Source organism: Pomacea canaliculata, linkage group LG3 (assembly GCF_003073045.1).
Source record: "Pomacea canaliculata isolate SZHN2017 linkage group LG3, ASM307304v1, whole genome shotgun sequence".
Lineage (NCBI taxonomy): Eukaryota > Metazoa > Mollusca > Gastropoda > Architaenioglossa > Ampullariidae > Pomacea > Pomacea canaliculata.
Window position 1 is genome coordinate 29089060 of NC_037592.1, and position 23125 is coordinate 29112184.

Here is a 23125-nt window from a genome sequence, read left to right on the forward strand (position 1 = left end):
CTATATTTAACGTCGCCTCTTAAAGAAAGAATTAAAAGTGTGTGGGTCTGAGTTTCACGTTTTAACTCACGTTTGTGTTTAGTAGTGGAACAATGATCAAATGTTATTCAACTGTAATGTTATAAATTGTGGTTGTGAGAAAACTATATACATATATACATATATGTATATATGCATAGTGATGAAATGTATCTTTTTCAGAGATCTCCTAGCTCTGATTTCTTCCCTTCAGAGAGTGGATCGAATCTAAAGTACGATATCATAAAAAAAACTATAAAGCTTTCAATCCAAAAGCAAATTTCCACAAACTCTATATATATATATGCGGCTAATACATGACTACGTCATCCTCGCTTTCATCTTATAGAAATTATAAGGTGGATCAATTAGCTTTTATCGTCTACCTCTATAGATGTATTTGACACGTATGATATGCGAGCTTCAAATGCGAATGTTAAATATTTATTTATTTACACGAGGATATAAAATAAAAGCAAATAATTCAAAGTTGATAAATTCAAACGAAGCACGTCGATCATCTTTGACGCAGTGGTGAAACTGTGTATTATATGGTTCTCACTTAAAACGACTACCTTTTGAACAGATTTATTTAATAACAAAATATTAAAAGGATATCGCGTAAATGACTATACGTATAATTTATCGTGTGAGGATTTGAGACCTTTTATTGTTCAAAGTCTCCTCGATTTTCATTATAATACGCATTCCAGAAGACTGTTTCATTGATCAAATCACGAACTAATATCCGTCCGTGATCAAATTGATAGAAACGATCAGATCTGAAAAGCTTGGAAGAGTACGTATCCTGTAAATTTATAAAGCTGTTGGCGTTCTGTGCAAATTTTAATGTTATAGTAGGAAGTGTGCCCCATAATGAAACAACTCAACTGTGAGAAGAATTAATTAAAATTTGGATGGCAGTCAATATACTTAGCAAAATCCTGTACTTGGATTCTTATTGGTACTTGCCGTCGTTATCACAATTTCTGTCATAGTCACTGCGCTGGATTTTAAATTTCGTTGATCCATTACGTTACACAGGAAAAATATAATAATAAACGCAGGTTTCATACTGTTTGTTTTCAGAGAAGTGCATATGCATAGACAAAACGAGGCATCTGCCTAGGGCGCGATTCAAGGGGCCCGCGCTTTTGAATATGTGAAGAGTGTGATCGTGCGTGAGGGCCCGCACATGCCCTTTGCCTCGGGCCCCGCGGGGGCTAAGAACTGGCCTGTGCATAGAGAATCCATGGGAAGAAAGACTGGCCAGCCGTATTGGGAACATTTCAAGGACGCATGCAAAAATTTAGATGGCTACACAAAATGTGGGCGCTTGACATATGAAAGACGGATGCCAATTAAACTCACTAATTATAATTGTGCCGCCGCCTTTGAAACCAGTCATGGGCCCAGACCAGCCACCTAAAACCCAAGAAAATTCACTAGTAATTTAATGTCCGTATTCGTCATGGTTTCGTAGACTTGAATTAGACCAAAAATATACTCAATCTACGGTCTTTGATTAGACCTCGTCATGTTTTCCTCACGATCGAGGCTTTCATCAGATCATGATGAAGTGTTCTTTAACATTAATCATCACAAGAAATCCTGGATTGCAGAATTTAAAGGTAATATACATCGCATTTTATTATCTGTAGCTCTATAGTTACTTGTACGTACGGGCATCTTTGGTGGTCGATCCGCAATGCGAGTTCGTGCGCATACTGTGCAACTGTAAGGGTAGGGTACGAGTGGATGTACTTCCTGCAATCTCATTATCATTACACAACTCATTGTTACTTGATATCTACCACCATGTAATTTTCCTTCCATAATGGCTTTCAAATCTTACATTTATCCAATATTTATATACAACACTCCTCATTGATCAAATTTCATTCCCAATTGTTTGGCCATTTCTGAGGTCCTCTCTCATCAGGCTGCCAGGTCCTTCTTCTAGGGCTATAGGGCCATCAATGATATTATATGTGAAGCAATAAGCTCACCAATAACAGGCCTTTACTTTGTATTGTTAGCATTGCTGATGGCAGCAAGAAGTACAAGGTACCATGTCATCAGGCCACACATTATTTCTGGTAAAGTGAAGCTTAATTTACATCTATAAAAATGATTACTCCCTTGCTCCCCTCTCCCTCATTCAAAAAAAAAAAAAAAAATTACAACCATGCTTCTCTTTCTCTCCCATCTCTTTAAAAATGGATTAAAGTCACTTTACAATTTGTTTCTGCAGATTTATTAGTGTATTACTAAAAAATATTTACAAAAACTGCAAGTTCCAATCATATTCTTTTTTCTCAAAGAAAGCCAAATGTATTAATTAAAAAGTTTATAAATAATGCAAAATAATGTACTTTGTTTGAAGGTACCCATCGTCAAAACAATTTACTGACAATATCTTGCTTTTGTTATTTTACAAATTCCCATTGCTAGAAGAACCAAACTCCTTCAAGATCAAGAGTAATAAAAAAAAAAGATCACCATAAAATGATTGAATAACCATTAACAGACACAAATTAACATAAACAATAATAAATTTCAAGGTCATGTTATTGAACACAGAATACAAAGAAAAACTTCAAAGTCTTCAATTACACAAATAACAGTGATTGTTTTATGTGCATGATATCAATAAGAAATTCCCAAGAATCTGTTTACATATCATTAATTTCCTTTAAATACGTTTCAAGGGGAAGCACATATCATTAGCAATGAAATCTATAACATGAAAAATTCCAGAAGTTCGAATTTAGACATTTCATCTATGCTTTCATCTTGTTTGCACAAAAGACCTAAAAGTACTAATATTAACATTAACACAAACCTTAAAACAATTTTTTAATATCTCACAGAAAAATGTTTTTGTAAAATACAGTAACACATTTCTTACATTAATTTTTTGTTTAAAAAATTTCTTTTAGTTCTAATATCATATCACGGCATTCACTGAAAAGAACCCAGTACAGTCTAGTGGTGGAAAATGAAAGTGTAAATGTTAAAAACACCAAGAAAGTTCTGGAATATAAATTTAATTCTGAAGTAAATTATTCTGTGGCACAGCTTATCTCTTGAATTAAGGATAAAGCCTTTATTCTGTGTAAACTCTTCACTTAAGACAGACTAGAGGCCTGTTGTGCTCCAAGCCTGAGCGTGTCAAGAGCCCGAACAATGTCTCCACCAGTGCTTTCCAGTAGACGAGTAAGCCAGCCACCGTCATCATTAAAACCCATAGACTTCATCATCTCCACTGCTTGTGTCACCTGAAGGTCTGAAATGAAAAAGACCACTTGTCAGCTTGAATCACGATTGCTTGGGAAAACTTTTAATCTGTAACACAGGTACTTTAAAGAAAAGGCCCTTAAAATTACATTCAGCATTCTGCTGTCATTTTGCAGAATCCAAAAGGAAAAAAAATCCATTTGTCTCCCTTAGGCCATCAGGCTTTGTCGAAATATCAACGCTATCAGTTGCTAGCCGGTCAAATAACAAAATAAATGTGTCTGCACACTCCGTAAGTGAATATCGTGTAAACAGCTTAATAATAATGAATTTGATGTATACTGTTTACACATAATATACATAAAGGCCTATCATCTTACTTGGATAGAGACCACTATCTCTTGGCCCAGATCTCTCGCCTGTGGTGGTGTCCCTCTCTGTCAGCATGGTCCAGTCCTCATCCCCAGAACTAGGTGATCCCTCCTGGGGAAAAAAAATATTTTTTAAAAACCGTGTTGCAGCACATGCTGTTCCTATGTTCATTACAAGTCTGCTGCTCCCATTTTCCCCATGTTGTATTTCCTTCTGATCATGAGTTTTGTATCTCATGTATCTTTTCTTATTGGTCTATTCTCAAAATGATTACCAATACTCAGTATTTACAGTCTGCTCCAACTTTAAGCTACCAATAAAGAAAACAAAATAATCTAACCTTCTAATATCACAGAAAAAGTTAAAAGTTCTTATACCTGCATACAATTACACATATTTTCACTGTATACAAAAATATATAAATAGAAGCTAGTGGTACCTTTTTCTGAGGATCAGCTGGTGATGTAGACATAGCTGATTTCTCTCCAGTTGCCCCTTCCTCTTCTGCTGCTGGTGCAGATGTCTCTTCTTCACTTTTTCCTGCAGCTTCAGCTGGTTTATTTGGAAAATTCTCTTTCTGATCTTCACTGGACTGACTGCTTCCAGACGTACCAGAGCCATTACTGAACATACTCCACTTAAAAGGGCACTGAGCTCCACGTTTGCCGTGGAAGCCCATTCGGCCTCCCCTCTGGTTTTCTTCATGGTGGACTTCATAGGTCACATCAATACCTACAAATTAAAAGAAGACATGAATACATAAAAGGAGTAGAAAATAGTGCAGACTATCAACTTCTGATCGTGTATATTGCATCCTTGAGAATAAAGAAAAACAAAGACCCACGGTAGAAATATAGCTATGGTAATAGATTTTGGTATGCTTACCAAATGGATCCAAGAAGGCTGCTACTCCTTCACCAATGTTCTTCAGGTAATCATCATCAAGTGTACTTTTGTCTTGCTGAGCATTTTCACTAGTTGAAGGACCAGAGCATTCTGCAGAACCATCAGCTGGGCATTTGTTTCCAGGATTCTCATGCCACTTCCTCATGAAGCGATGCATCCAACGTCGAAAGTGGGGTGGAACAAAGCCTGTTCCAGAGTTTTATAAGAATAAGATCCACATTTTTGCATATTTATGCATATTACAGATATTGGACTTCTGCATTTCCATAAATAAATTTAACCAGTTCTGACACAGGTATCGCGATAAAAAAAGGCCCATGAAACAATGAAGTCTAAAATGCTTAGTTTTGTCCAGAGTAAAGAAAACGAAGTCTTTAGACTAGATCAATCAATAGAAAAAAAAAGCATACCCCTGGACCACCAGCTGTCAGAGGATGGGTGATCTTGAACTTGTCATGTTCTGGATGAGTTCCCTTTTGCTCACATTTAGAGCACAAGTCATAGTCAGGGCAGATGACACATTTAAAACGTGGCCCGAAAATTGCCCCTTCACAACCATCACACACGACTCCCGGATGGAAAACCTTTTCTCTCTCAGATTTCTCATCAGTGTTTTGTTCAGCAGAAGCTGTAAATGCAAATCAAGAACCATACACAGAGGTAAACAGAAGCATATCCATAACTTACCACCATAATTAAACTCATAAAACAAGTAACTTGGTATTAAAATGTAAAGTTTCAAAAGAAGAATATTTTCTTCGAAAAAAATTTGCCTAAAACTTAGAGGAACTTGCAGGCCCAGTGATAATATACACAGCTAGAATTTCAAATCTTGTAGTAGATAAACTTAAACTTGACATTTTAATTTTAATATAAAGTATGCATTAAAATCTCTTTCCCTTCGCTAGAGCCCATGCTGTTTATGCCCAAAAATGTGTTTTTTTTTTTTTAAACCTAGCTCATGATTTTAAACTACTCATAGAATACCTTGGCTATTATTCCCACAGGATTCACGCGGTTTTACAAAAAGACGAAGAACACCATCTGCAGAACAAGCGACTGCTTCCTTCAGCTCATCTTTCGATGAAAATGTCACAAAATCTCCATCAGAATCTGTCAAAATTGACTACATGGTTAAAATGTGACCAGGGAACTAACGCAAAGAGTACAATTCCACAAAATCGTATCGCTCATATTAAATTTAGTCCAATTCCTCTATACTGAGTGGCCAACTTTGACATTCGAACGACAATTAAGATTTAAAATCTGGTTAATTTACAAAAATCTTTCTTAATGCACATGCAGGCACATGCGTGCACCAATATGTGTGTGCGTGTATGTTTGGTGTATTCACCTCGCACTCGATCGTTAACTTCTCTTACCTTGCCAAAAGAGCTGAAAACTTCCTGGGGCAAGTGCAAAGATTTCTCCAACTTTTCTTACCAGATCTTGATAAATGTCTGGACTGTCAGCCTCAACCTGAAAACGACGAATCTCTCCTTTCACGTCATTATTCTTCTCCAGGAACGCTTTTACAACTAAAGCCATTCTGCACTTTCAGAAAAGGTCAGGCTCAATGATCGAAGTATTGCGACGGACCGCTCACGATACGTATATATACTTCTCGGGTAGACTGAGTGAGGCAACAAATGAATCGGAGAGTTCACGTTTCCTTTCAATACTTGCTGATCTTCGAATGCACAGCTCTTGCAAGCACGCGAGTTTTATACCCACACTGCTGTAATGGAAGCTTTCAATTACACTGTGTCATTTAACATGGCGCTCACGAAATCAACAGAATCACCATGAGTAGATGTCATGTGGTCTGACGACATTTTCTATTTTTGGCTACCACAACATAAACATGACCTTAATACCTGACACCGCCACCCAGTCACAAAGAACGCTTCTCAGGTGACATTCCTCCAGAAGCTTCCTACCCATTTTTGCAAAGTCAGGGTAATTGCGATGACGAAGAAACAGAATTTTTGCCCCTCTATGTTAGACAAGCGCATTTTAAGTATCTCCCGATATCGTGCTTAAATCGCACTCACATATACACAGCATATATAACGGACACGTATATCGACACTCGGTTATAATTATTTTAAAATGTGTATACTGTTCCTTTCTATCACACATACAGGGACCGATCGAAAGCTAGAACTGCATGCTCCAACAATATGTCGACAGATGACACAACAAATAATACATGTCGCTGCATAGGCGGCACCCATAACAATCTATAATTTTAATAGCTGCAGCTGACTAGAAATTTCGATCGCATCTTGTAAAGTCGGGAAGTACGCTGATGGTTTCAGTTATAATTTAACTGCTCTAATGAGGAAATTTGTAATGTGTGGCACGATGCGAAGTATCAAGTTTCAGATTGAAAATATGAAGGAGAAAAATCCTGATCAACATCACATCAGTGAGAGAGACACAATTATCACTTTTTTTTTTTTACAGGAGGATCTCAAACACACGTACGCAAAACATCCGAAATACACTCACACACACCATTAAACAAATGGAATATATATATATGCCGTTAATACAAGCGTTTTTGCGACGGCTTGATGGTTTATTAGAACAAGTTATGTCAGCAAAGAAGCGCCATTCATACAGAAAGAAAATAAAGAGGGACGGAGATCTTGGGTTTTACAAATTAACACGGACACACACGCATATATATAAATGCTATACACTGTCATCGTTCTGCCCTGTGGGTGTCAAGATCGAGTGCTTAGACTCAATGACAATACACCATTAATTTCCTGAATATTTCTTATTTTTGTTTTCTTCTTTTCCATGAAGGACATTTCTTCTGGCGATTGTTAATGTCGCTCACTGTTATTACCCATCCCTTGATTCAATTGGTGTGCAGCGACAACAGATTCGTAGTACTAAACCCTGCCAACACTGCCAGTGTGGTGATGATTGAGATAGACGCCACTGCATGCATGTTTACTTTCTGTCACCCAAAGGATTGACTCGACAGCACACGCGTGTCATCAAGTTGGTTACGACATATCTATTACAGATCGTTACTGTAGCCATGGACGTAGATAGGGATATTAGTTCGTGCTGTAGCAGTACCTTCAGAAAGGAGTGGTGGGGGCATGGGGGTAGTGAGGCTGGAGAGAGAGAGAGAATGAGAATATAAAGTTATAATTTAAACTGTTCATGATCACACACTGCAATGCGAACTAAATTTTTTTTAAGAAAAAAACGAGAGATCACGTTTTTACGCTACATATATTTCTAGAGTCAGAGTTGAAGCTAGAAGATGGATCGATGTGCTACTATTTCGAGATTTCCGCCATTCCTGCAGCCATTCATCTAATATCGTGATAAAGACAACGAAACAGAAACGTAACTGTAGCAATGACCGGAAGTTGTTAGAGGATGTGAGAGAAAACGGAAGAAATAGGGACACCAAACTATAAGGGAACGCTTTATGTTTTTCATGACGAAAATCTTATCATGTCAAATTATGATAACGGAAGGAAGCAGTTCTGTGCAACAGCTAAATTCAAAAACAAAGAGACCGCTGTGAAAACAGTCTGCAGGCCTGTCAACTTTATTTAGTATCGACATGTCACCCTGGACTAACCCAGCTGACGTGGCGCCGGTCGACTCAACCAGCACGAGCGTCCAGTACAACGCAGTAAATTTACTCGAGTAACAATCGACAAAAACATCTTGACTTGCTTCCCGTTCTGTATGCCCTCTAACCACGAGTTTGCAAGTGGTGGTAGGCGTCGATGGAGAAGCTCCACGAATGATACTTGGAATTTTCTGAAACGCATCTTAATTTGCAAATCCCAGTACGTTCTAACACTTAACCACGCACAATCAGGGTGTAACCATTGGATTTATAGTACACCAAAACGGTTTAGCATCCCTTAAAATAACATCACGCAGACACCAATGGCAGATGAAACGCAAAACATTAAAGAAACTCATCTCAAACCAGATGTGGCGGGTTCAGACAACAAAAGTCTAGAAGTGAATCATACTTAATGACAGCTAAGGACAAACAGGACAACGCAGGTAATCAATATTACTAGACTGTAACAAAGATCGTTAAAAAAAAGGCGTCTTATCGAAACCGTACATCTGCTGCTGATACACCTCTACGTATATATACATACAAATGTTTATGCATTTGTACAAAATGTTACCCCGTCCTTCCCCTCCTCCCCCACTCCAAAACTTAGCATACACCCACTTTATACCTTTTGTATGTTTGAAATTTTTGTAGGGAGAAACACGACAAGTTGCATGGAGATAGTGCAAGCGAAATTTAACAAAGGGAAATATCACTGGCTTGTAGGGGGCTACCCAAACCGGGTCTGCTGGTGAGGTGTTGTTGCGGCCCTATGCTTCTCAAGGAGTAGCAAGGACTAAATTAAACATCGCCACTGCGTCATGGCGTATCGCTACTCTATCACATATAGATGGACTCCTTTACAATTTGAAGCGCAGGAGCGTCCGGGTAGTCACGCGACATCCTGCGTGCTATCGAGGTCATATGTGCCTGCGCATGACGGTGAGTCATCGCGAATCATGTGCCTGCGTGACTTGCACAACACTTTGTGAACATTTCATCATGCTTCTAGAACCTTCTGTGCCTACGCAGGTACCTTGAGAGAACTATAAATACTCTCACGCCTCGTCCAACGCAGGTACATTCCGACCAACGTTCTCTGACGGTGCATAAAGAAGCGACTAGAAACAAAATTTTGCCAGTTTGCCAGCGACATCCCCAGTAACAGCTTCAAATTCGCGTACAGCGACGTTCACTACATACGTCTGAGCATCAGTCACAATGGCAGCACCACTCACCGTGAAAGCTTATCTGCAGAGGGAGAATGTAAGCCTCCCTGAGATCAGAAGGTTTTCTTTGCGAACTGAACTGGGAAAGGACACATTCAAGGTCCTTCAGGAAAAACTCGTTGAAGTTTTTCCTAATCTCAAAGCCGGGTGTTTTACCCTTCACTGGAAAGGTATGTTTTCATTCTTCTTCTTTGATACCGTATCGTCGCAGTTGGAGTTTTGAAACTGCGATTTTTATAAAACCAGATGAGATCTGTTAATTGAAGTAAGACGTAACGCAGATCGTTTAAGTAACTTGTAATCAGATGTAATATTTTGTTGAATCAGAGGATAGCTTTTGTTAAATCAAATCTGCTTGAATTCGATCTTCGTATATGCAACTGCTCATAGGAATGGATTCTTTCTGTCGATTTTTTTAAAAACAATTCAAGCTTAAGCACGAGTCATTATCTCATGTGCATCAAGGGACGTGTTCAGTATAATTAAGTGTCCAATATAGGGGCCGTAATACCAGACAAACCGTACATTAACGAGGTAGTAAAGATGTACAGTTTATGTCCCTTACTAATATTTTCTATTTCAGTTAGATTTCAATTAGTGTCATTTGTATCTTTGTTACCCAGAACCAATTTCAAATTGAAATTCGAACTTAAATACGCACACAAAACGGGATCGTAGTTTTAGACATATTAATCATTACCAAGTTAGCGAGAAGTTCATGTTTCTTATTAATGCTTTTAGTTGTCTTATATATAATTCTGATTTCACAAAAAGTGTTCAATGTTTAGACACAGATATAGTTAAACAGGAGGACGAATCACACAAATCACAAATCGATCCCGTGTTTCAGATGAGGATGATGATCTGGTGAAGTTCTGTAGTCACGATGAACTTCAACATGCTCTAAGCATGCTCACTGACGATGTGCTGCGTATCTACATCACGGCAGACGAAGTCGCTGCTGAAGAAATTGCAGGCATGACATACATTGTTTTTTTATGTGTGTTTTTTTTTAAATAAAGGAAGCAATTTATTTTTCAGCGCTGTAATTCTAACCCATTAGCCATTTGTGTAATCATTGTCCCATGTTCTATTTTTTTTTGGCCCAATCCTCGTTTGAGTGCCTACACACACTCGGGGTATATACAAGTTTTATGTATGTCGTTAGGCAATGTAAACGCAGTATTCACGAGAAATGATACCAGATTGTACTTGCACCAGAAAAATTTATAAATATTTAAACTTGCTTTAATGATTCATAAAAGATGAAATTGTTCCCTTTGCTTTTGCAGAAGTGGCTGATATGAGTTCTGAAGATGTCAGCGAGAAAACACCAGCAAGGAAGCACATGAAACTTGGAGGTCGTTTTGCTCATCCTTTCTATGGCAGTATGTGGATGCATCCAGCCTGGCCTGGTCATGGAATGCGTTTTAAGAAGATAAAGAAAATTATGAAAAAAGAAGCCAAACTAATGAAAAAGGCAGAAAAGAAAATGGCTGACATTGAAAACAAGGAAGTGAGTATCTAAAAAGTTTCTATCATACTCTTCTACGAATTTGCGGTGTTTACAAATTAGTGAGAATGAAAAAATGACTGACTCACTGAACTGTCAAAGGATTTGTTTGTTAGATACATAGCGAGTCAGTTAACTAGTTTGTTCATTTGAATCTCCGGATGTCTTGAAAATGAGATTTTTTTCCCAGCTTAAAGTGCATACCCTAGTAATATTTGGAGTTAGTAGTAGATAAGTAGATAAATTATGATCCTGGGTTTAGATTATCTTTTCCGGCTCAGAGGTGTGTAGATGGGTATATCAATTATATCATAAGCATTTTTAGTTTATTACTTTTTCATTTCTATAGCTTGGAGGTGCATGCTTAAATATATATTAGAGCAGAAGTGTTTGCAGTTATTTTTACGGCATAAATATTTTATATTTTTCAGTTCCTGGTTCTGAAGAGTCAGGTTCCTTCTGCATTTCGAAGCTGGGTGCGCCAGTACGTCAAAGTCTGGTTCTCCGCCGGTCGTTCTGCAGCTGCAAAACTGGACAGCATCCCTGAGGGAGCTCCACCAAACTTCAGAGAATGGCTGGACGCCTATCTAGAGAAGCTCAACAAGAAGCTGGAGGGACAGGCAGCAGGAGACACTGATAAGAACACCATGGAGCAGGACGATGATCTGCCTGTCCCACCAGAAGGACTGCCTACCAACTACTATCAGTGGCTGCGTCTTTTCGTGAAGCGCTTTCTGGCGCGTCTCACGCGAGATTCATCAAACAGCGATTTCGGTAAAAAAAAAAAATTAGTTGTCACATCTACTGGCGTTTGCCCGCACTATATGTAGTACCATTCTTTATGCAATAACTAATAATGTCAAAATCTATATATGCAATCTTGAAAAAATAAATTGACTTTTAGCTATGCATAATATGGGCTCTGAAACGGATTTGAAAGAACTATAAAGAACATCTATAAGAGAACCTCAAAGTGACCATTTCTTAAATTCATTAACTGTTATCTTATTTTTTCATATAATCTAAGTCATTATTTTGCTCTTTAAGATTTGTGACTACACGGTTACATTCCCTCCGCAGATGAGAGTGATGACCCTTTCATTGGACATTTCTGGAATCAAGGAGCCCATGTCCCATGGGACTGTCACATGCGTGGCTTTAGACAAGGACGCCACTGGAGAAAAGGCAAGCACGACAGACATGGATGGAGTGCATCCGACTCTGACGAAGAGCGTTTGAAGGTGTGTTTGTTTTTCTCCTAGCCTACCAAGCCAAATCGACGAGGAGTAACATCTATAATTGAAGTTTTAACATAATTACTTACACGTGCGCATAAATTCATACCTTAACAAACTTTTTAAAAAAAAATATTTGAAATCTCCCTGTTACATTTTTGTTAATAAGAAAGTGTAATATATTGAAACAGCGTAACACTATTGCGACTATTCACTAATTATATAACTATAGTATATAGTTAAGTATGTTAAATATGCACTAGCGTTTTACGTTTGTTTTTATCTTTTTCAGAAGCGAAAACTCTGGAAGACAATTTCTCCAGAAGTGCGCAAATATGTGCGAGAGCTGATGAAGAACCTTCACAAGGGAGACAAGGGCAAACAGGCAGCCAAAAAGGAGACGACACCTGAGGGATTGAACCGAGAGGCTGTCGAGTTCATTCAGCAGTTCATTGCGGAATGGCATGCCAAGCTGACTTCCTTGCCTCCCCGTGAAGTCTCCATTGCTATGGCCAAAGAAGAGCGCACGGGTCTTCCAAAAGGGATCGAAAACAAACACGTGCAGTGGCTGTGCCGATTTTTGGCACGCTGGCATCACAGACATGCTGGAAACTGCGAGGGGATGGCTGGGTGGTCCAGCAACGACACATCTGACGACACAAGTGGAAACGAACAGGAAGATTCCAACGGTACGTTGCTAATTGAAATAAACGACACTTTCCTTCTTTTACTTTGAAGAATGCTTGATATGCAGTTGAAATTGGTGGGGGGGGGGGGGCGGTGTTTGTTTGGTTTTTTTTTTTTGGTAGTTCATTACAAATAATAAAAATTGTATAAAAATACTATTCTCAAGATTTCTTTAACTGAATTTTGCAGGTGCAGGTTACGGTATGGGCTGTCCTTTTGGAAAAGGCAGAAAACATCACTTCTCAGCCATGAGACCATTTCCACCATTTTGGGGCCATCATGGCATGCACAGGCATCCACATCATGGCATGCACTTCGGCTTTCCTCCTTCTCCTATGATGTTAGGTGGAATGGCCCCTCACTTCCGTCCTCATCCTTTCTGGGGGCAGATGTATCCTGGTCTGGATGGTGGGTGTCCTTTCCAAATGATGCCTGAACCTTTCTGTGGAGGAAGGAAATGCTGTGAGAAAGGAAAACAGGACAAACAGCAGACAAGTGCTGAGTCAAAGGCCCCGGGTTCTGGTCAGTCAGCTGGCCAAGAAGATGAAGGTCAGTATGATTTGTTTTAAAATATAGATAAGGGATGATGCTTTTAATTTCATGTTTTCCTGAGATGAATTTTAAGGGGAAAACGTTTCTAGTATACAAGTGCAACCAGTCTGATGAAAATGACTTGTTTGTAACAAAATAAAGTTGATCCACTTAAGGAATGTATCACCAGTTCAAGAGTGTTGTAAACATTTTCGAATACATATTTGTGCATCATTTTAATAATAACACGAGTATTTATTTATTTTTTAGTGTCCACAGTAACTGAAGCACTGAGAAGATGTAAGGCAGAACTCGACGAAGGCACTGTGCATGTTCACAAAGGCAATGCTGCTGACACATTTAAAAATACAAACTGAGATTCTTAAGTTTTTGGTTAAAAAACGAACAAAAAAAAGGTCTTTTCAACGTTTTAAAAGATCTATTCATGTTTTACTTAAAGAATTTCTTATTGATAAGTTAATATATGTGCGCTTTCTTGATTTGCAATGATGTACATTTGACTAAAACCTTGATGTAGATTGAATATATTGTAATGACTATCATAAATATATAAAGGGCAATATTGATGACTTATTTTAAAATGTCACACATCATATTATAGCTGATCTGTAAACCCTTGCTTGTTTTGAAATCCAGGACTGTTTTCTATTTGTATATATAATCTGTCACACGTGAGCTAACAATTGTAAATTAAATGTTATTTTATAGCATTAAAATGTATATCAACTGATACATTTAACGATTTTTCCTCTGTTTTCTGTTGCTTCTTTTTGTTTTCTGCTTGTATGACTTAGCAGGTATATGCTAGATATTGTTTTAGATTTGACACGTGTAAACTAGTTGTTTGTTTTTTTTTAAATTTACTGTTTTTGTCACCATATTTCGTAGGTTTGATCTAATAAAGTGTGTGTAAATAAAGAGTCATTTCTGTTGTGCAAAAGAATGAAAGATCGATCTGTTGGTGCTTTATATACATTGGGTCATCAAGAAAGATTACTGTTTTCAAACACCAACAAATAAACTAAATTGAAGAACTTTAATGAGAAAAATATTTAACCTAATTCCCAGCATACATTCAGAAACACAAAAGCCAGCAAGTCCTTTTAGGATACCAAGTCGGAGTTCACTTCTGAAGAAGTTCGCTTTCAAACCTCTCTCCAGCACGAGAGAAAACTGACACAAGTCTTTTCCCGGTTGCCGCCCCTTTTGGAAGTTCAGCAAAGATCCATCGCAGAAGTATACGAAGTGAAGAACACTGATAAGAAGGACAAAAACAACAAAACCTGGACATAAACAAGTCCATAAAATCGAAACATGAATTCAGATTTAAATTCACTATGCTACTTAGAATTCCCCAATTACATCCAGCCGAAAAACTTGCACACTCGAAAAGATTCAAAAACAAAACTGACACACTCACCTCAACAGGTGAAAACTTGAATAATTTACACTCTTTTAATATCTGGCCATGATGTCACCACACAGCAGGGATGGGAAGAGAAAGACCCTCCCAATTTTGTGAAGGGGAAGAGAAGTGCGATGGTGCATATCCATGTGCGCGATTCACTCGCTCTCTCATTCCCTTGGTCTCATGGGGAGTCGATCCTCTTGAAATTAAAACTTCATTAAAATTATAGATGTTCTGCCTTACATCTTTCTCACTGCTTCAGTTACTTTGGACACTAAGAAATAAATTTTGGAATGTTTTGCTTTTTAGAACACTTGTACGGCCACGCAATACTTTGTAAAATTTTCTACAGTTGATGATGAACAAAAGAATCTTTCAGTGCGAACAGAGATTGCTATATAGCGTATACGTACAGGCATGAAAGAATCAACATGAGCACTGACTGGTTGATCTCTGACCTTGCTACATATGCAAACGAGCCAGCTTCGTTCTGAATACATTTTAACTCTGTAGTTAAATAATTCATTTTATAAGTTTACATTATTGAATTGTATAGCTAGATTGCCTCTGTAGCTACAGAATGAAATTGTATACATATATAAAATGAGTTGGATAGCAACTCCTGAGTATATAAATAATGCATTGTATAACAATAGGGAGAAAATTAGAGAAAATTTCCTTCTTGGCGAAAGGGGTCATTCCTTCCTTTTTGATTATTTTGAGTATAGGCGCAGTAGCACGAACTAATATCCCTGGACTGCTGGCAGACGATTTTTTTTTTCAGTTAACTGCTAAAACGAGGCATGAGACGACAAAGCTTCTGGTTTATTCACATTCTTTGTTGAGGCTCTCCGAGGCTACAGCGGATCACTTCGCAAGAGGCTATAAACGTTGGTCCTGGCAGACAGACAATAAATCTACCTATACACGTCCGTGGAAGTAGCTTTGCACCGGGTGGGCGTCCGCTGTCAAGTGGCTCATGTACCCTGCTTGATAGTTGACCCTATAGTTTGAGTGCGGACAAAAAAATCAAGTAGCATTGCACCGTGTAGAGGTGCTCTGGTCCTCTGTCAAATGGCTTACGTACCTCGAAATCCTTTTTCATTCCTCTTATCAGTAACTTTGTAAACTTAGGCATTAGAAGAAGTAGGTGACAAGTATTAGCGATGTATAGGAGTTGGGGTGTGAGTAGAGTATGATATGGATCGAGTTGGTTTGTATGTGTAAATAAATAATGTAAATTAAACCAGTTTAGATTTACGTACCAGTTTGTGTGTATGTGTGACTCAGCAAATATACGTGTCCTCGTCGTATGAACGAATGAAACTTGTTTCATCTCGTGTACAGTAAAATAGCGAACGAATTAAAGCACCTATGAAACACAGAGCACATATGACGAGAGTGAGAAAGCCATCCAATAGGGATCGAGCTCAACGACCCCCGATTTAAAAGACCACACTTTTTGAAAAAAGCAGGGTCTTTTAGGTGGATCTCAAGGTCGGCTTGGGGAAGGTGAGTAGAATATGAAATATGCGCGCGCGCACACACACACACACAAGATACATTAGACGTATATATTTATAACTCTGTTAGCACACCTAACGTGTAAATACTAGAACTGCAGCGTAAAATTAACATTGGAAACTTCCATATCCGCTTCCCTAGAACAACAAAGATCGAGGAACGGACTGATTAACGCTAGGGATTTTTAGGAGCCGCGACTAACCGAAGTGTGTATACTATTACAGTTAGCTTTGTAAAAAGCGAATCAACCTGGCTAAATCTATGATTTTTATTATTTTAATAAAGTTTTAATTTCAAGAGGACTCCCCATGAGACCAAGGGAACGAGAGAGCGAGTGAATCGCGCAAGTGGCGAATGCACCATCACACTTCTCTTCCCCTTCACACAAGGGGCAGGGTCTTTCTCTTCCCCTGCATGCTGTGTGGTGACATCATGACCAGACTTGTTAAAAGAGTGTAAATTATTCACGTTTTCACCTGTTGAGGTGAGTGTGTCGGTTTTGTTTTTGAATCTTTTCGAGTGTGCAAGTTTTTCGGCTGGATGTAATTGGGAAATTCAAAGTAAGTAGTATAGTGAATTTAAATCTGAATTCATGTTTCGATATCAAGGACTTGTTTATGTCCAGGTTTTGTTGTTTTTGCCCTTTTTATCAGTGTTCTTCACCTCTTTATATACTACTGCGATGGATCTTTGCTGAACTTCCAAAAGGGGCGGCAACCGGGAAAAGAGTTGTGTCAGTTTTCTCTCGTGCTGGAGAGAGGTTTGAAAGCAAACTTTCTTCAGAAGTGAACTCCGACTTGGTATCGTAAAAGGACTTGCTGCTTTTATGTCTCTTAATGTATGGTGGGAATTAGGTTATATATATATTTGTCTCATTAAAGTTCTTCAATTTAGTTAATTTGTTTGTGTTTGAAATAGTAATCTTTCTTGATGACCCAATATATATAAAGCACCTACAGATCGATCTTTCATTTTTTTACACAACAGAAATGACTCTTTATTTACACACACTTTATTAAATCAAACCTTCGAAATAATGGTGACAAAACCGTAATTTTTTTTAAATAACTAGTTTACAAGTGTCAAATCTAAAACAATATCTAGCATATACCTGCTAAGTCATACAAGCAGAAAACATTAAGTGTATCAGTTGATATACATTTATAATTCTATAAAATAACATTTAATTTACAACTGTTAGCTCGCGTGTGACAGATTATATATACACGTATTGTTTCCCGAACAATTAATTGCTTGTCCACTCGTGCACAGAAAAATTTTTCAACACTAACTACATTGTCAAATAGAAAACAGTCCTGGATTTCAAAACAAGCAAGGGTTTACAGATCAGCTAAAATATGATGCTGTACATTTTAAAATAAGTCATCAATGTTGCCCTTTATTCATTTAAGATATTCATTACAATATGTTTAATCGACAACAAGGTTTTAGTCAAATGGACACCATTGCAAATAAAAAAAAGCGCTCATTCGCTTAACAATAAGAAATTCTTTAAGTAATACATGAATAGATCTTTTAAAATGTTAAAAAGATCTTTTTGTTTTGTTTTTTTAACCAATAAACTTAAGAATCTCAGAGTTTGTATTTTTATTTTTTTTATTTGTATTTTTGTGTCCGCAGCATTGCCTTTGTGAACACGCACAGTGCCTTCGTCGAGTTCTGCCTTACATCTTCCTCAGTGCTTCAGTTACTGTGGACACTAAGACAACAAGAAACAATTTTTGGGTTATTATTAAAATTATACACAAATGTGTATTCGAAAATGTTTACAACACTGTTGAATTGGTGATACATTCCATTAATGGACCAACTTTAATTTGTCACAAACAAGCATTTTCATCAGACTGGTTGCACTTGTATACTAGAAACGTTTTCCCTCAAAATTCATCTCGGAAAAGGACATGAAATTAAAAGCGTCATCCCGTATCTATATTTTAAAACAAATCATACTGACCCTCATCTACTTGGCCAGCTGACTGACCAGAACCTGGAACCTTTGACTCAGCACTTGTCTGTGGTTTGTCCTGTTTTCTTTTCTCACAGTATTCCCTTCCTCCACAGAAAGGTTCAGGCATCCCTTGGAAAGGACACCCACCATCCAGACCAGGATACATCTGTCCCCAGAAAGGAGGAGGACGGAAGTGAGGGGCCATTCCACCTAACATCATAGGAGAAGGAGGAAAGCCGAAGTGCATGCCATGATGTGGATGCCTGTGCATGCCATGATGGCCCCAAAATGGTGGAAATGGTCTCATGGCTGAGAAGTGATGCTTTCTGCCTCTTCCAAAAGGATAGCCCATACCGTAGCCTGCACCTGCAAAATTCAGTTAAAGAAATCTTGAGAATAGTCTTTTAACACAATTTTTATTATTTGTAGTGAACTACCAAACAAAACAAAAAAATCGCCGCCCACCCCCACCCCTCCGATTTCAACTGCATATGATGCATTCTTCAAAGTAAAAGCAGGAAAGTGTCGTTTAATTCAATTAGCAACGTACCGTTGGAATCTTCCTGTTCGTTTCCACTTGTGTCGTCAGAGGTGTCGTTGCTGGACCACCCAGCCATCCCCTCGCAGTTTCCAGCATGTCTGTGATGCCAGCGTGCCAAAAATCGGCACAGCCACTGCACGTGTTTGTTTTCGATCCCTTTTGGAAGACCCGTGCGCTCTTCTTTGGCCATACCAATGGAGACTTCACGGGGAGGCAAGGAAGTCAGCTTGGCATGCCATTCCGCAATGAACTGTTGAATGAACTCGACAGCCTCTCGGTTCAATCCCTCAGGTGTCGTCTCCCTTTTGGCTGCCTGTTTGCCCTTGTCTCCCTTGTGAAGGTTCTTCATCAGCTCTCGCACATATTTGCGCATTTCTGGAGAAATTGTCCAGAGTTTTCGCTTCTGAAAAGGAAATCAATACTTCAACTGATCAATACGACGCTGGTTGTGGATTAACCAGTTGTAATAATTGTAGAAATAAACACTGACACTGCTATGTCAGATATGTCACTAGTGAAGTTTTTCTAAAAAGTAAGAGGGACATTGAAAAAAGTTAAAAGACATTTTATGTATGTTTATAATCTATCTGTAAAGTTGATTGGCTACATATTATTTAAATACGTTACACTATGTGAATTATTATTTGGCAAGTCAGTAGAAAAAGAAACACACCTTAAAATGTTCATCATCAGATTCAGATTCACTCCATCCGTGTTTGCCATGCTTGCCGTATTTGCCTTTCATCCAGTGATGGCCATGTCTAAAGTGACGTATATGCCCATGCCAAGGGCCATAGCTTCTTTTGGGCCAGAACTTTACGCCAAAAGGGTCATCACTCTCACCTGTTTAAAGAAAAGCAACTTGTAGCTACAAATCATATAGTGAAATGTACTTTATAGAATACTAATGTAGTTCATGTAAATTACGCAAGATAACGATTTAGTAAAATTTTATCTCTTATTGCTGGCTCATGGGTTACAAATCTGTTTCAAAGCTATAAGCAGGAAGTGTTGTTTTTTTTTTTAGAAAAAACATTGCAGATGACATTGCAAATTCTACTCTCTAAAGATAAGACTTCTTACAAGTAGATATCATTTCGGGGTATATCATAGCTTCTTACCTGAATCACTGTCTGATGAATTCTGTGCCAAAAACTGCTTCACATAAAGACACAGCCACTGATAGTAGCTGGCAAACACTCCTTCTGGTGGGACTGGCAAATCATTGTCTTGCTCCATGGCTCCTGCTGCTTGAACCTCCTGCTTCTCCATAGTTTTGTCTAGGTAGGCGACCAGCCATTCTCTGAAGTTTGGTGGGGCATTCAGAGGAATGCCATCCAACTGTGCAGCTGCCAAGCGCCCATCAGTGAACCATACTTTGACGAAGTGGCAAACCCATCTGCGAAATTCAGGAGGAACCTGTCTCTCCAGAACCATGAGCTGCAAAATAGAGAATATTCATATCTTAGCGCTAATTGCCAAAATTGAGTAGTTTTTCTAACCAATTCAACGTATCCTTATGATAACAAGCAGAAATTTTAATAATTTGTCATAATCACAAATTCGTAAGATAAGGCGCAAGAAAAACCTTTTAAACACTCACCTCCTTGTCAAACACCTTATCGATGTAAGCCCTTTTTTCCCATGCCTTTTTCATTCGTTTGGCTTCTTTCTTCATTTTTTTCATCTTCTTGAAATGCATTCCATGACCAGGCCAGGACGGGTGCATCCCCATTCTGCCATAGAAGGGATGAGCAAAGCGACCTCCATGTTTTATGCGCTTCATTACTGGTGTTTCCTCGCTGACATCTTCAGAACTCACATTAGCCATTTCTGCAAAAGTTAAGGGAACAAATTCATCTTTCATGAGCCAATCTGTTATCAAGCAGTTAGTTTTAATGTTTAAAATTTGACATTGCATGCTGTTTCAAATAGTATGTGTTTTGATTTCTTGGTGAATGCAGAGTTACTTCTGCCAATTGAAACAAAGATTATTAGATGTGCCGAGTGTGCGCAGGCATCCCAACTAGAATTGGCAACAACAACAACAACAACAACAACAACAACAACAACAACAACAACAACAACAAAAAACAGCCAGCGAACTCTGCAAGTGGGGATGTAGTTCTTCGAGGGGAGAGTGTTCGTTCATGGTTAGATAAAGCCGAAATGAAAATGCTTCCTTAAAAAAAGGAGACAAAAAAAAAAGCACAAAATTTAGCCAAACCTGCAGTCTCTTCAGCAGCGACTTCGCCTGCCATGATGTATACACGCAGCACACCGTCGTTCACCATGTTCAGCGCTTGCTGAAGCTCGTCCTGACTACAGAACTTCACCAGATCACCATCCTCATCTGAAACAGGGGATCGATTGGTGATTTATCAGAGTTCAGTTATATTTGTTGAACGGGCAACCTTTAATCTGACGTCGGCTTAACTTTTTTGCTTACAGTCTCATTTAAAACCGAAATCACTTAAGTATGAGATATCTATAAGTAATAGTAAGGGATATAAACTATCCTAGTAACGAAGGATTTATCCATCATTACAGCCCTTATTGAATGTCACAGACGGTATTTTAATTTAATTGAAATCTGATGTTGCTCTCAATGAAAACAAACATTTCGAATACCCTTTATATATATTCCTTAAAGACACGAAACTGCACACGGAACTAAACTCTCAGGAAAAAAAAAAACTCTTTGAGGAGTATAACCTATTAATGGAATCTATACATACATCATGGAGCGCACCAGAATTTGAGCAGCTGCTCATATTCTGTTCTTCTGTATGCTATGATTATTTTATGGATTACCTTTGTAGTTACAGAGATTTAAGATGTACGATTTTTGTGGCTAGATGGTTCCTTATTTGCTGTCAGCTCACAAACTACAACAAAAACTGAATCGATGAGAAACAGAAAACTTACCTTTCCAGTGAATGGTGAAACGCCCGGGTCTGAGGTTTGGGAAGACTTCAGCAATTCTCTCTTGTAGGGTCTTGAACTTGTCAGGAGCCAGTTCATCTCGCAAAGGAAATCTCCTGATCTCAGGCAGACTTTCCTCTTCCCTCTGCAAATAAGCTTTTACGATCAGCGACGCAGCCATCGTAACTGACGGTTATCTTTTTTTTTTCGACTGAGTCAGAAACTTCGCTGGATGCAAATCTGAAGTTATCTTTTTGGACGTCGCTGGCAAATGATGTGTTTTCGTTCGCTCAGGCGTTCCTGCGTTGATTTAACTTCGAAGACAAGCGTCGTCGGAATGTACCTGCGTTAGGCGGACCCGAGCATTTATAGCTCTCTCGGGGTTCCTGCGTTAATTAAAAAAACATTCTAGAAGCATGATGAAATAGACACGCAGGCACATGACTCATCGTCATGCGCAGGTACCACGTGATGGTGGCACGCAGGAACCGCGTGGCAACGCCTACGCTTACGTCAAGAGATCCATCTATACGTGAATCCCTGCCGATACAGTTGTAATCAAGCAATTTGAGGTACCCAAAGTACGAAGAACTAAATGTTTGCCACATACAATGGCTGCGAGAATGGATAATAATAAATTACAATTAAATTTGTTCCTTGTCATTATAAGTGATCCGTCTCATTTTTACTTTGTCAGATGTGTATTGGGACGAATGAGGCGGGGAGGAGGATGGCCTAAATTGCTCGAGGGAAATGGGTCACCAGCTGGCTCGCTCACTCGATTTTCGCCCTCGCACACCCACTCAGCCGCCTATATCGCACGTCCGCACGCCGCGTACACATTGATAAACACACTCAGCCGCGTGCGCAAATACAACCGACGAGGCTGTTGTACAACGTATAAAACTAGTGTTATTACCAGCTTCAGCCCTGTTTTTCTGGCTGGTTCATGACATGTATCTACAAGTGCTATAGCGGTGGGGTCGCTGGTGCGCATGACGTGACGAGTACCTGCGCGTGGCCTTGGTTCGCCCTTCCCTTGCTGACTCACGCATGATAAGTGTAAACCAGCTGCAACTAGTTTACACGACTGCAAGCGTTGTACCTGCGTTTCTCTGACCAAAAGATATATATAGCCGCATACGCAGTCAACCTCTCTCTTTTATTTTTAACTTTATCTCACAAATTTTCGTATAGATATGCGCGCCCACACACCTATATACACCCATACACTTACAAAACATACACATGTGACGTGAACACGCAGATGCGCCAATTACAGATCGAGTATATACCTGACGTACGTCATATATATGAACTATATATAGATCGAGCTACTTTAATTAATCATTGTAGATGTTCTGTATCATTGTTAAGAATATAAACTCTGTAA

The 23125-nt window shown here is 38.7% G+C and overlaps 3 protein-coding genes across 3 annotated transcripts; 1 reads left to right on the top strand and 2 right to left on the bottom strand.

Annotated features, from left to right (window-relative positions):
• Positions 1 to 2252: 2252 nt before the first annotated feature.
• LOC112559605 (sequestosome-1-like) lies at positions 2253 to 6362 on the bottom strand. The gene is made up of 7 exons (XM_025230939.1): positions 5919 to 6362; positions 5524 to 5649; positions 4947 to 5164; positions 4516 to 4672; positions 4070 to 4362; positions 3639 to 3741; positions 2253 to 3307 (listed from the first exon to the last, which is right to left on the bottom strand). The coding sequence occupies exons 1-7, from the start codon at positions 6082 to 6084 to the stop codon at positions 3150 to 3152; spliced, it is 1221 nt and encodes a 406-aa protein (XP_025086724.1). The 5' UTR covers positions 6085 to 6362; the 3' UTR covers positions 2253 to 3149.
• A 2680-nt stretch (positions 6363 to 9042) lies between these two features.
• LOC112559521 lies at positions 9043 to 14211 on the top strand. Its single transcript, XM_025230833.1, has 8 exons — positions 9043 to 9548; positions 10229 to 10354; positions 10671 to 10894; positions 11323 to 11665; positions 11972 to 12132; positions 12419 to 12815; positions 13003 to 13362; positions 13615 to 14211. Exons 1-8 carry the CDS (start codon positions 9371 to 9373, stop codon positions 13719 to 13721), a joined length of 1896 nt encoding a protein of 631 aa, XP_025086618.1. The 5' UTR covers positions 9043 to 9370; the 3' UTR covers positions 13722 to 14211.
• Positions 14212 to 17293: 3082 nt separating this feature from the next.
• On the bottom strand, positions 17294 to 22120 carry LOC112559522. Its single transcript, XM_025230834.1, has 8 exons — positions 21736 to 22120; positions 21035 to 21160; positions 20411 to 20640; positions 19929 to 20247; positions 19481 to 19650; positions 18817 to 19210; positions 18273 to 18632; positions 17294 to 18017 (listed from the first exon to the last, which is right to left on the bottom strand). The coding sequence occupies exons 1-8, from the start codon at positions 21911 to 21913 to the stop codon at positions 17983 to 17985; spliced, it is 1812 nt and encodes a 603-aa protein (XP_025086619.1). The 5' UTR covers positions 21914 to 22120; the 3' UTR covers positions 17294 to 17982.
• Positions 22121 to 23125: the final 1005 nt, after the last annotated feature.